The sequence below is a fragment of the Filicampus tigris genome, chromosome 5 (assembly GCF_054856515.1).
Source record: "Filicampus tigris isolate MCC_2025a chromosome 5, RoL_Ftig_1.0, whole genome shotgun sequence".
NCBI classification, from domain to species: domain Eukaryota; kingdom Metazoa; phylum Chordata; class Actinopteri; order Syngnathiformes; family Syngnathidae; genus Filicampus; species Filicampus tigris.
In genome coordinates this window covers 3,324,839-3,336,576 of record NC_141221.1, presented here as the reverse complement: position 1 = coordinate 3,336,576, position 11,738 = coordinate 3,324,839, and the positions used below count along the sequence as shown (strand labels likewise).

Sequence of the window (11,738 nt, the reverse complement as noted above, 5' to 3'; positions counted from 1 at the left end):
ATCCACGGACTGACATCTGTTTTCAAATGTTAGGTGTTCTGTAAAAGTCATTGTCCAATGAAATACAGTACTCGGTACAGCTACTTCAATGATCTGATTAAGTACAGTAACAATATATTTGTACTTCATTACTTTACATGATTTGTCATTCTTCAGTCATTTGTACACAATTACAGTCAATTTCATGTTTTCAATCTAATGAAAGGACAAGAAAAGATTAAAGAGGTCACCAATAGATTAAACTGTATAGATGTTAAATAATAACCCACAAAGGTGAAATGGACACAGAAAAACAAATCAAATGTTGCATATTTGTTTATTGTACTTTGTACACAGTACACATGTTATGCAAATCTATAGCATGATCTGGCATGCTATAGATTTAAAACATGTTTAACATGTAACAACATGTGCATGCTACAAACAAGTTTCAATTCATGTACAGTAGCAATTTGAGGCTTTGGGGATTTACTAAGATGTGAAGAGAAAAACTTTGAAAGACTACAGAATGCTCATTTGCATACAGGTTGTGAGTAACACTAAAGTACACAGATGGGTACATGAATATCCATGTTGCGTATATTTACCATAGACATTTCATATTATACTGTATATGAGTGGACATGCCCACAATCAATAACACCATTAAAACATTCAGAATAATTCAGGCATTGCAAGTCATGTGGGTAATACATTTAGAGCCTACCATTATGTAAACTGTGTGCAGTACAAAGAATAGAATGATAGCATAAGTGCACAGATAGCACATTTGTATCACGTGAAGTTGCTGAAGGCCGTATAAGTGTAAACAAAGCACATCAGAGAAGGACAATGGGTTGTTTTGCACTCAAACTCTGTAGTCTATATCGGCATTCATTTTATTATACAGCTCATGAATAGCATCGACTGTGGCAGAGAAATTGATCAGGAATTTTTTTACTTTTTCCAGACATTCCTCTTCCTTGACTTCGCGACCTTTGGAGAGCGCCTTCAGGAAGTCCGATCTGTATGGGGCAGCAAACAGAGCTGCCTAAAACCAAACGCAAATGTTAATTCGATTCCAACAGAACACTGATCATGCATCCATCTGCTCTCAACCAACACAACGTTAGCCAGCATGCAAAATTTATCTTGATGCACCTAACAAGATACGACACGAGTTAAGTTAAAAGAAAAAAAACAAATCGCAGTGTTAGCATCATTAACTTGACAATGTTTATTTTTGGGGTTGTAGTTTGCAACGGAGTAGAACCGCCTACAGGTGTTCCTAATTATTTTGCCATTCTCATGTGCCGAAGCTCAAGTTGAAAGCTAAAAATGTGAAACACAGTGCACCTGTGGTGATAGCAAAATTGAACATTATTATTAGTGCAAAGGCATCACTCTTGATAACAAAAAAAAAATTTTAAAAAACTCTCTATAGAACGTATTGGATTTCAATAGTCTGTGCACTAGTTGAAAGCTCCCTTCCTGGTTCAAATTTCAACTCAGGTCCTCCTGTGTGGACTTTACAAGTTCTCTCATGCTTGCGTGGGTTTTCTCCACATACTTTGATTACAACCGAAGCCATGCAAAATGAACACTCTGAATTATCGAGAGGTGTTAATCCGATTGTCACCAAGGATAGGCAAGGATAGGCTTCAACTCAGCCATGACCCGAATGTGTAGAAGGGCTTTAGAAAATCAATGTATGGATAGACTGTGCACATGTACTGTTCCTGCTTTTACAGCCTGTGATTGTATAGCTCATAAAACGTGTCAGAACTCACCCTGAAAAGTTGTTGAAGCCACCAACTATGATAACGCTTCAACGTCAATTCATACGCTTTGGTCACATTGACTCGAATGAGGTTTGGGTTGTTTTCATCCTTTTCACCGTCCAGCAGGCTTTGAAGGAACACTTGGATAAAGCGTAGAGCCCTTGAGATATGTAAGAAGATTATGAGCGCACTACATTTGAAGCATTACAGTACACAGATGTGCAGAGGTGGGCATTCCGTCCCGGACGGACGCCCATTTTGTGGACGGTGGGACGGAGGACGGACAAAGCAAGGACGGGAGCGCTTTAAAAGGACGAGGACGGACGGGGTCGGAGGATGATCATTTTTCCCAATAAGGACAGTGGGACGAGGATGGAAGGGTACCCAGGTCGCGGACGGAGGATGGAGGACAGAGGACGGACCGGCAAAAAAAGGGTGAAGTGCCCAACTCTGCATATGTGTGTGTCACATACACACGTGATTTACACATACAAACCTTTTAAGCCACATGAGTGCCAAGGTGGCTCCAACTTTGGGCCATTGTGACCCATACATTTCCTTCTCAACCTCCAAAATCTGTTGAAGGGTCCTGAAGCGTCCTGGGTTGGTGTCGTAGACTGCTTTGATTTTCTAAACATTTGACCACAAATATACAGTCTCTTATTTTGTTGTGATGTGACAAATACACAGTATTGTCGCTGTCAGGCGGATTCCTCTTATCTCCAAAACCATCATTTTTTTAGAGAACAAAAAAAGCACTGTTTGTTGAGCCATTAGCATTAACATTGCGTCGTCAAAGACAGGTAGCCCTTTTGAACACTTTGAATTGAAATACATAACTGTTATTTTCACCAATTTGTGAAAACAATCATTTTCACTCATTTGTAAAAATAACAGACCCACATGGGGACTGACCAATAGTATCAATTTGTGAAAAAATATGAAACTGACCAAATTTGGACAGATGAGGTTTCCGGCCCGACAGTGACGATATGCTGTTGGTATAATGCAAAATAATACACAGAGGTGGCTAAGGTGTGACGTTCTACTAACTTTCATATTTGTGATTCGCACACACGAGTGTGACACATGGACGTAAAGGATTGGATTGGACGACAGTCTCCAAGTGGCCACTTCTCAGTGGTGATCTGTGATCGCCCTGGACAACTTGACATCATTCACCCGTGGAGGTCTGCTTGCAGTTCCTTACAAACCTACTTTGCGCGCTATACGATCCGCATGTGTCTGCTTTGGCAATGTCAAAGGCTGTGTGCATCTCGCACATCTGACTTGAAAGGGAATGAGAGGAGCCGCTTGCATTGGCCAGGAAGCTAGTCGGCGGTCCCCACGTCCATAACGGCGCAGGTGCCCGTTTTTGACTGCACTCGTCCGTGAAAATACCTAAAGGACAAAAACTCGACCCGTGCGCACAATTAGACCGCGCTTTGCGTTAGATTTACGCTGGGCTACGAAAATAGAGCCGCCCTTGTTAGTCTCGTAAAGTGGTATCAGTTTCATAGTATTGGAGTATGAGTACAGATGTACTGTATCTGCTACCAATACCGATACCAGTATCGATACTGGTTTTGGTGTTGATACCAATACAGGTTTCTGTGCATCCCTACAATGCATGTGTATGTGTGTACTATTTAAGTATTAATGTATGTATGTATTGTACTACCGCTGGATCTGAGTATAGGCCATATTAGGGCAAGTCAGGGAGTTTGTGTGTGTGTGTGTGTGTGTGCAAGTTTGTGTGTGTGTGTGCTTGCATGTGAGTTATCGCCGAAAGCTTGATGATGTGCGTTCTGTTACCACTGGCGGTAATAAAGCGACTGAAATGCATCAGCAACTGTGCCGTCCTTGACCACATGCGAGGGCATTACATTATGTATCTTCTTTAATCCAAAGCAGAAAAGTAAGCAAAACTCAAATTTGACTCCCTGCCAAATTGTACGAGCGTAGCGGAAATACAGTAGAGTTGAATAGATTTCTTTGCTTACCGGTACATTTACTTGTACTTACTGTAATATTCGCGAATAAGTCAGACTTGATGGGTGCAAAGATAGTCGGGCCAAGGCAGTCTGGGGACACATTGTATAGAGAGGTTTAGAGAACTGAACTTGCAATTTGCATTCGTTCATTCCAAAATATGACAAGAGAATATTCAATATCAAGTTGTGTGCTATTTATCCACATTTCATTGAACAACCAGGATAAAGTTTTTAAATGTGTCGCTTACCAAGTAAGAAATATTTTATGGAGCCATCAACAGTCGAATGATTTACCTCAGGGGTTTATCCTTATAACAAGCCCAGCATGGAGCCGTTATAGTGTCTTTTTTCATAGGCCCATTAGTACAGTATTATCATTAGTTGTTCTTTAATTAGGCTACCAGACGAGTGGAGTATTTGGTGTCAGGAAAGTGAACAATGAGACATGTGGACCAACGTGGCGCTTGCTCAACTTACAGGCAACTTTCAGTCCCTGTCAATAATTCCTTCCTGCTCATGTGGGCATAGCTTGTTTGGGAAATACAGCAGAATTTTTACTTCATTTTTCCAATAACTCAGCAAGGTCCAGATCAATTTTGAAAATTGACACGTATAAAAAATAAAAGAAAAAGCACAGGAATGAACGAAAAAGCAGAATTTGTCCCAAATGCCCCATCCTTGAGCAGGAACCCAAACGTTGCCAGTAAACTTTCTCAAAAACAAATGAGAAAGTGAGTACCAGACAATGCCAGTGACATCCTCATTTCATGGCTGAGTGGGCCAGTAAGGGGTCATGGCCAAAAGATTTAAGAAAAAACAATGAGGGACAAGAAGGAGAGTGTTCAATATTAACATCAGATTTGGTCCTCTGAAAGGTTTCACATAGCACATTCCATAGAGAACCTTTTGGCATATGAATACAGAATGAAGTGGCACAAAGATGCCCTGGCGCCCGTGAAAGGGCAAGTGGAACCCAACACCATACTAATCATTTTCACAACTTCACATCCAGGGCAGGGAATTAAATTATGCATGATAAAACAATTGGAGACAGCTTGATGAAGAGAAAGGTGATCCAAAGAATTTGTTTGAGAAGAACAAGCCTGTTTAATTGCAACCACTGGACAAGGCAAGCACTTACCTGTAGATCTTTTTTTTTTTTTAATTTTTTAATTTTATTTCAAACAGTCAGAAGCACTTAAATGCAAAAGTACTTTTTTAAAATTGCACTGTCAAAATGAATGATCAGTACAGTATGTAAAAATCCTAAACATAAAAAAGGATTTTTAAAAAAAATTTGGGTACAGACTCGAGAAAAATTTGCTGATATCAAATGATACCGAAGCTACCTGCATGATAACATACATACCAAAGAAAGGTGGAAGGTAGGACGCAGCCTCGAGAAAAGGTCTGGTTTCCACTTGTCTGTCTGCTGGCAGTGCTCTGAACTGGTGCTCCAGTAGCAGGGCCATGGTGTCTTGTCCGCACAGTCGCTTGTCCACTCAGAGGTGATGCTAATAGACTGATAGACTTACAGTGACCTCCACGAGACTGGGTGACACGCACACACTCGCACACGCAGACACACACACTCGCGATCAACCGATAATGCAAACAATGGACGGTGGTGTGCTGAACAACGGCGCTGGTTTGAAAAAGAGGAAAGTCGGGATCAAGTGTTGTTGATAACGTTTGACGATTTGAATGACTAATTCCTTGTAAAATTCTCACTTAAAGCGGAAGCCAAACCAAACATATTTTTTTTCAAGATTATGTTCCCAGCAGGCCCTCTAGTTGAAACACAGCATTCTGATTAATTTTGCATTTGTGGAATATAAGTTGAGCAGCAAAATGCACTCGTTTTTAGCCATCTCCGGGGGCGACCATTTTGTCTTCTGTCGACTGAAAATGACATCACAAGTGCTCACAACGACAAATCAGGGCTCAGGTTCAGAAAACAGGTCAGCCGTGCTATAGCCCGGACTTTAAAAAAAACAAAAACAAAAAAAAACAACATCCTCTGTTCCGAAAATGGGCGTCAGTCCGGGACAGAATGCCCACCTCTGCTTGTAATGTCTGTATAAAGTGAAGACCAAGAAACTGCCATTTTTGCACCGATTTTAGGGTAATATAAAAACAAAACAAAAAACACATGATGTGATAATCATGACTTGTGGACCACAAAAAAATATATGTGGTTGGCTGTATATGGCCTGCAGACCTCGGTTTTGACACCAGTAAGTTAGTGTCTTCAATTAACCTTGCATACTGGGGCGTGGGAGGAAGCCCACGCAAGCAGTGGTAAAAAATTCAAGTCCTCACAGGAAAGTTAAAGAAAGTAACAGTAAGCGCTGACCATTTGGTCTCCCCGACTTTCCGTATTCGCGTGTGGGCGAGTAACCAGGAAGTGGAACTACAATCTAACGGCGGTAACCACGGATGACTCCGGTATAATGCACTTTTTGAATGTTTTGGTGTTTTAACACAAAACTATGGTTAAACTGAACCCAAGAGAGAATGCATACCGCCGAACCTTTCAGAGCCAAATTTTAAATAAAATTATTTTTCATGTGTTTAGCGAATTATGTGCTAAGCTAACGGTCGTCTGTTGGGATGCGTTTGCAAGCAAAACAGAAGCTACTACGTCACGTAGATGGAGCGAGGAAAGTTAGGCTGTAGCTGCGCATTTGTCGTTTAAACAGTGTGTCTTCGCAGGTCCATGGCTCTGCCGACCCTCTCCACATATGTGCCCTATCGGCCACGGTCGCTTGGCATACAGCTGGCCTGGAAGAAGGAGCAACAGTGTCGGAGGCGGGAGCAGTTGGCCCTCGATGCGAAGTATTTCAGGGACCAGAGTGTCCGCAACCATTTCCACTCCGAGTGGACCTCCCGGCACTCCTTCGAGCATAGGTAGGCATCACACAATAAATGTCATTACTTGTACTATTACTTTGAAATTTACAGTATATGAAGAAGCCATACTAAGCACCCCAGCCCCACTACCAATTTAAAAAGGTTCGCTGTCACATGTCTGTGACATGTTTTTGTCCCCCCCCCCAAAAAAAGAAAATCAGCATATTTCTTGTCATGTTCATTTTAGCGGCTGATCTGTCTAATCTTTGAGAAAGCTAGTGCATTTTTTCTTTATTAACCAAGCCACTGATTGGTTAATTATTAAATTAGAGGTGTGTCATCAGAGTTTTTTTTCTAGGTACTCCAGCTTCCGCCAACATTCCAATAATATATGCAGTATATGCTAGAGAATTTGTAATTTTTTTATTTCGATATCTGAATGATTATATGGTATGTGTCCTGAGATTCTACCCCGAAGCTAGCTGCTGATAAGCGTTATTAAAAAAAAAAATGGGATTGATTGATGACATGTTCTCCCACTATTTCAATATAGTGCATCTTATATGAGTCCATTTTTTACAAACATGCTTTTCCAGCATGGCAGCATATTGTAAACAGAAGCTGGAGGATGACAAAATTAACAGTCTGGAACAGCGCAGGATGCGACTCAAGCGCATGCTTGAAGAGGAGCAGAAGCAACTGGACACAGAGCTGGATCTGATGGTATCTCATAGTGTAATGGTGAAAAAAACAGATGTGCAGCACTCGTCAAGAGATGAGAGGAGTAAAAAGGTAATCAAGTCAGTTATTAGAAGCGTATTTCCTTTCTGCCTGTGTGTTATGCTTATTATCGTTATTGTCTTGTATTCGCTAGCTCGCACAGGAGCTTCTGAAGGAACACCGTAAGAGAAGCAACCCTGAATTGCAACAGGTAGCCAATTTGATTTGGAGAAAAGCAAAACTACATTTTATTGACTGTAAATTGGACAATGCTCGTGCCTCTGGCTATGATAAACAAAGCTAGCACCAATATCTGAAAGGAAACAAGTAGGAAAGCCAGAAAGATAGTCATGCCATCCATTTTCTTATTTGTGAGCTCAGTTTCAAATGTAATTTGTTCTCATGCCCATGCTCCTAACGTAGTTGAAGTTTTCATTTGTTCAAACGTGCAGCAAGAAGTGGAGGCACGGGAGATGTGTCACTTTCAAAAAGAATGCGAGAGGGCCCAAAGGGAAGACCGAGAGAAGATCAAACGGGCAGATGAAAACAGGAAACTTGAAGAGTGTGAGAGAGCACAACTTCACCAAAAAATGGAAGAAGTGAGGTTGATGGAAGAAGAGGTAGTCAGAAATCTACAAAAGTAGGTCTTGAGGGAAAAAAATGTACGAATTAAAGTTAAAATCTTTTTTTGTTTTGTTTTTGTTTTTTTTCTGGGCAAGGCAACTTGTCTAAAGAAGGAAGAAGAAGCTTTGCAGGTCAAGCTGTGGGAGCTGGACAAGATGGAGGTAGAGCGGAGAAAATTTGAGGAAAGGCGCAAGAAGGCTGAAATGCGGTAAGGAAAGCGCTTCGGCGCAGCGACATTCCGGCTGGTGGCGGAACCAAGATCTTTGAATATTTCTCCAATTAGGCATTTCCTGATCCGACAATATAGAGCTCAGCTTCGGAGGCGAGCCCAGCAGGTGCAGGAAGAGTTGGTGAGTCTTTCAATTGTCGCTTACCAAGTTGTATTTTGGAAGCCTTATTAAAAACCTAATAATTTGCACTTGAATAGATATTTTTAATTTTTGAGCTGCTCCCAATGAGAAAAGATAAAGATTCTTTCCTATAGATGTTAATCACACTGTAGGGTCTAGCACACAACGGTTGACGGCTGAGAAAAAAATAGACGTTCAGAAATCCGCGGTGAACAGGGACTGAGCCCAACCGCAAAAAGCGAATTTTGCTAATAGTTGATGTGCCCTTGATTGTAATTGCCTCTGTAATAGTTTGAACCATAAATATACCACTATGATCCCCAAACACTATAAGAGCAATTCAAACACAAACGTCTTCAAACATACAATAGAGTGTAGAAAACAGCCTACAGCCAGGCATGCACATAATGTATGTGTACAAATCAACAATTCTGATGATCAGTTTTTGACAATTTTATTCATTTTTTCCTCGTTTTTCTTCCAGTGCATTTCAGTGGGCCTCAATGATGCGCAGATTTTCACTATTCGCCGGGAATCAGCATGTAAATACCGAAAATCCGCTTACAAGTTGACGACAATTGAAATGAATTGGGAGGAAAAACTGCAGGGTTCCATTAGGGATTTGCAATTAATCGAAATTCAGTTGCAATTATTACACTCCACGTTTACAAAATTGACAATCATAAAAACGAGTATTAATATGCACTTATATCCAAAGCACTTTTTTGTTTACACAAGGGAATCATACTTGAATGTGTGGCCAAAAAGGAACTTACGTAGAGTTTCAAAGAAATGTATTTGTCTTTATAGTTTTTACATTGAAACATTTTGTTTTGGTCGTTATTTCAATTATTACCAAAATGATCGTGCTAGGTTCTACTGTATAATTTTCTGTTATAATATTCACCGATAAATGGCAGACATGGCTTAGTTGCACTTGCAACAAGGTCTTGTACTGCAACATGAGTAGGCCTAATAATATCTAATATATATCTTATTTATGGAAATGGTCATGGATTCAATCATGAAGCTGTACTTGAAAAGTGTCGGTGTGTGTATGCCTTCGTGCCCTGCAGGAGTCTGACCATAAAATCCTGGCAGCCTTGCTGAAAGGAGAGCAAGAGAAAGTTAGGATGGAGGGGCCACGAAGAGAACGGGTCTTCGCCGATGCTGCCTGGATGAATCGTGTGATTGAAGAGCAGCTTGAGCTGGAGAGAGAGCGGCTGTCCGAGTTGGACTTCCTAAACAGGTGAGTAACAACTTTCAGTCTGCTCCCCAAAAGAGACTTTGCTTCTTGCCGAGCGATTAAACTTTTTTTTTTTAACTAATTAATCGCAAAATGTTCCATAATTGATTGTGGTTCATCGTATTTTTCAACTACAATTTTTACGAAGCTCGGAACCGATATTTACTTGAATAAAATCTTGGAATTAGTATATTTTGATTCAAAGACTGTTCCAATAGCTTTCTTTGATCCTTGAACGATTCTTTTCCTGTAAAAGGCAACAGTTGAAAGATACAGCAAAGACGTACAACTAATATGGTATTTGAATTTGGCTTTGCAAAATGTGTGAATTACTTTGGATTTCTTCAATGAGCCGCCGAGCAACTTTTTAAAGTAAAACCACGTAAAAGTCAGTTTTGGTGGTAGTGACTCTCCTCTAAGTTTGGCTGTACAGTGAGCAGAGGTCAACTGTTATAGGAAGTAAATAAATCGGAGTTAATTTTTTTTTGGTGGGTTATCAAATTTTTATGTATGTGTATGTACCTTCCAATTCAGAGAGGAAGCGCAACGTGTATGGGAGAAACGAGAAGCAACATGGGAAAGGGAGAGAAAAGCCAGAGAACTACTCATGCACGAGGTAGCACAAGTGCATTTGATATCACGATATCTCACAGCCATAGCCAAACATGAAAACAATAAAAAGCTATATGAGAATTGTTGCATTCGCCTTGTAAAAGGTGCTTGTGGGGAGGCGGCAGCAGCTGGAGCTGAAAATGCGGAAAAATCGCGAGGCGCAATTAGAGTCCCTGAGGAGACGAGAGGAACTGATCCAGGAGCTGGAGCTGGAGAAAGAGCTGAGACGCCAGGCGAGGGAAGCAAAGCAGGGCCGTAGGAAAGAACAAGTGCAAGCGACTGGTGCTCAGGTTTTGGATCGCCGAATGAACTTTTGAATGAAGAAACTGTGTGTACTGGTTCCATTTAGCGATGTAATGCAGTTTGCATGTGCGTACTGCAGGAGGAGCAGCAGCTCCAAGAGCAGTGGGAGGAGCAGTGCAGGATAGAGGAACTGCAGGAGATGGATGCTCATCTCATCCAGGAGGAGGCGCTAAAGCAAAGAGTAATCAATAACGCATACCAGACGAAGGTAAGATCACAATTCAGTGAACAAGCTCTGGCAGGAAACGTTCAACTCTTAAATGTAAAGAGCGACTAAACTTTTTTTTTTTTTTTTTTTCTCCATTTCAGGTGTCCAGCAAGCCTCGAGTAGCGTGGACATGAGCGACATCAAAACAATAGTGTTCTCTATTTTAATCACGGTCAGTGCCTAACGAAAAGGCCTGTGTGCCATCTTTGTCACGTCTAAGTGTTCAAGAGTATATTTTGTACATTCAATTTGTAGAATTAATTTTAATAAATAAATTGTTCCATAAATCCAGCGTTGTCTATGAAGCGGAAACATCCGAATGTACATTTTAAATAAATTAAGTTTTTATTTAGAAAATTATTTTTTTCCAAAGTGCAACTCAAACAGCTGCATCATATACAGTACAGAACATCCCTGCACTCACTCCATTCAGTAACATTACGTTGTGATGAACAATCAGGAAACAAGACATGGACAAGTCAATCTGATAATGTTGCACACAAAACAGATCAGAGCGCAAAACACGTCGACTTATGTAACAATGCCAACCAACGCTGTTGTGGCACACAGACTGCATCATGGTGAAAAGAAACATTTTCTTGTCATCTTGCTAATGGTGGACCACACAAGCGACAAATGCACTGGCTACACGGGAGGGCAAAGCAGGAAAATTTGCCTTTCCTTTCCACAAGCGTTTGTATTGTGAAGCTGCACAAGTATGTCTCAATTAGAATGGAAAAGAAGCAACAAAAGGTATTCAGCTTAACACAATTCCAACATTGTGCATTTGGGGGCATATTCACCCATTCGTGCTTGGGTCTGTTTTTTTTTTTTTTTAGATGCCTGGCTTGCACACTTTCAATTTGCGTCGATTCTCCCATCCAGACTTTTGACACACCCACCATGCGTCACCGGGAAATTGGTGCGCAACCACCAAAGAGGTGCGATTCGGTGAAGTCTAAGGGTGGCCCTAATTTCCGCATCGTGGAGTTTTCATGAGATGTGAATTCCATACAGATCCATTTGCAAATATGTTCCACTAGTGGCGCGGGTTTGGACGTTATACTG

The 11,738-nt window shown here is 41.0% G+C and overlaps 2 protein-coding genes across 3 annotated transcripts; one reads left to right on the top strand and one right to left on the bottom strand.

Annotated features, from left to right (window-relative positions):
• Nucleotides 1-433: 433 nt before the first annotated feature.
• On the bottom strand, nt 434-6,528 carry gltpa (glycolipid transfer protein a). Its single transcript, XM_086031795.1, has 5 exons — nt 5,124-6,528; nt 3,786-3,844; nt 2,257-2,390; nt 1,770-1,920; nt 434-1,030 (listed from the first exon to the last, which is right to left on the bottom strand). The coding sequence occupies exons 1-5, from the start codon at nt 5,224-5,226 to the stop codon at nt 848-850; spliced, it is 630 nt and encodes a 209-aa protein (XP_085887921.1). The 5' UTR covers nt 5,227-6,528; the 3' UTR covers nt 434-847.
• tchp (trichoplein, keratin filament binding) lies at nt 6,075-10,957 on the top strand. Of its 2 annotated transcripts, XM_086031793.1 has the most exons (12): nt 6,075-6,202; nt 6,470-6,664; nt 7,204-7,399; nt 7,482-7,538; nt 7,780-7,947; nt 8,047-8,159; nt 8,235-8,301; nt 9,378-9,550; nt 10,082-10,163; nt 10,264-10,449; nt 10,542-10,670; nt 10,772-10,957. In XM_086031793.1, exons 2-12 carry the CDS (start codon nt 6,474-6,476, stop codon nt 10,802-10,804), a joined length of 1,395 nt encoding a protein of 464 aa, XP_085887919.1. In that variant the 5' UTR covers nt 6,075-6,202; nt 6,470-6,473; the 3' UTR covers nt 10,805-10,957. The 2 variants fall into 2 exon arrangements, with proteins under 2 accessions (XP_085887919.1, XP_085887920.1); XM_086031794.1 differs by lacking the exon at nt 7,780-7,947.
• Nucleotides 10,958-11,738: the final 781 nt, after the last annotated feature.

Bases quoted from the DNA above. Each gene is read 5' to 3' on its own strand.
- gltpa (XM_086031795.1), bottom strand. From the start codon at position 5,226: ATGGCCCTGCTACTGGAGCACCAGTTCAGAGCACTGCCAGCAGACAGA. The intron at 3,845-5,123 runs GTATGTATGTTA...ATGTGTCCCCAG, and splicing joins CTACCTTCCACCTTTCTTTG to ACTGCCTTGGCCCGACTATC. The intron at 1,921-2,256 runs GTTTGTATGTGT...ACATATCTCAAG, and splicing joins GCACTCATGTGGCTTAAAAG to GGCTCTACGCTTTATCCAAG.
- tchp (XM_086031793.1), top strand. From the start codon at position 6,474: ATGGCTCTGCCGACCCTCTCCACATATGTGCCCTATCGGCCACGGTCG. The intron at 7,948-8,046 runs GTAGTCAGAAAT...TTTCTGGGCAAG, and splicing joins TGAGGTTGATGGAAGAAGAG to GCAACTTGTCTAAAGAAGGA. The intron at 8,302-9,377 runs GTGAGTCTTTCA...CGTGCCCTGCAG, and splicing joins AGCAGGTGCAGGAAGAGTTG to GAGTCTGACCATAAAATCCT.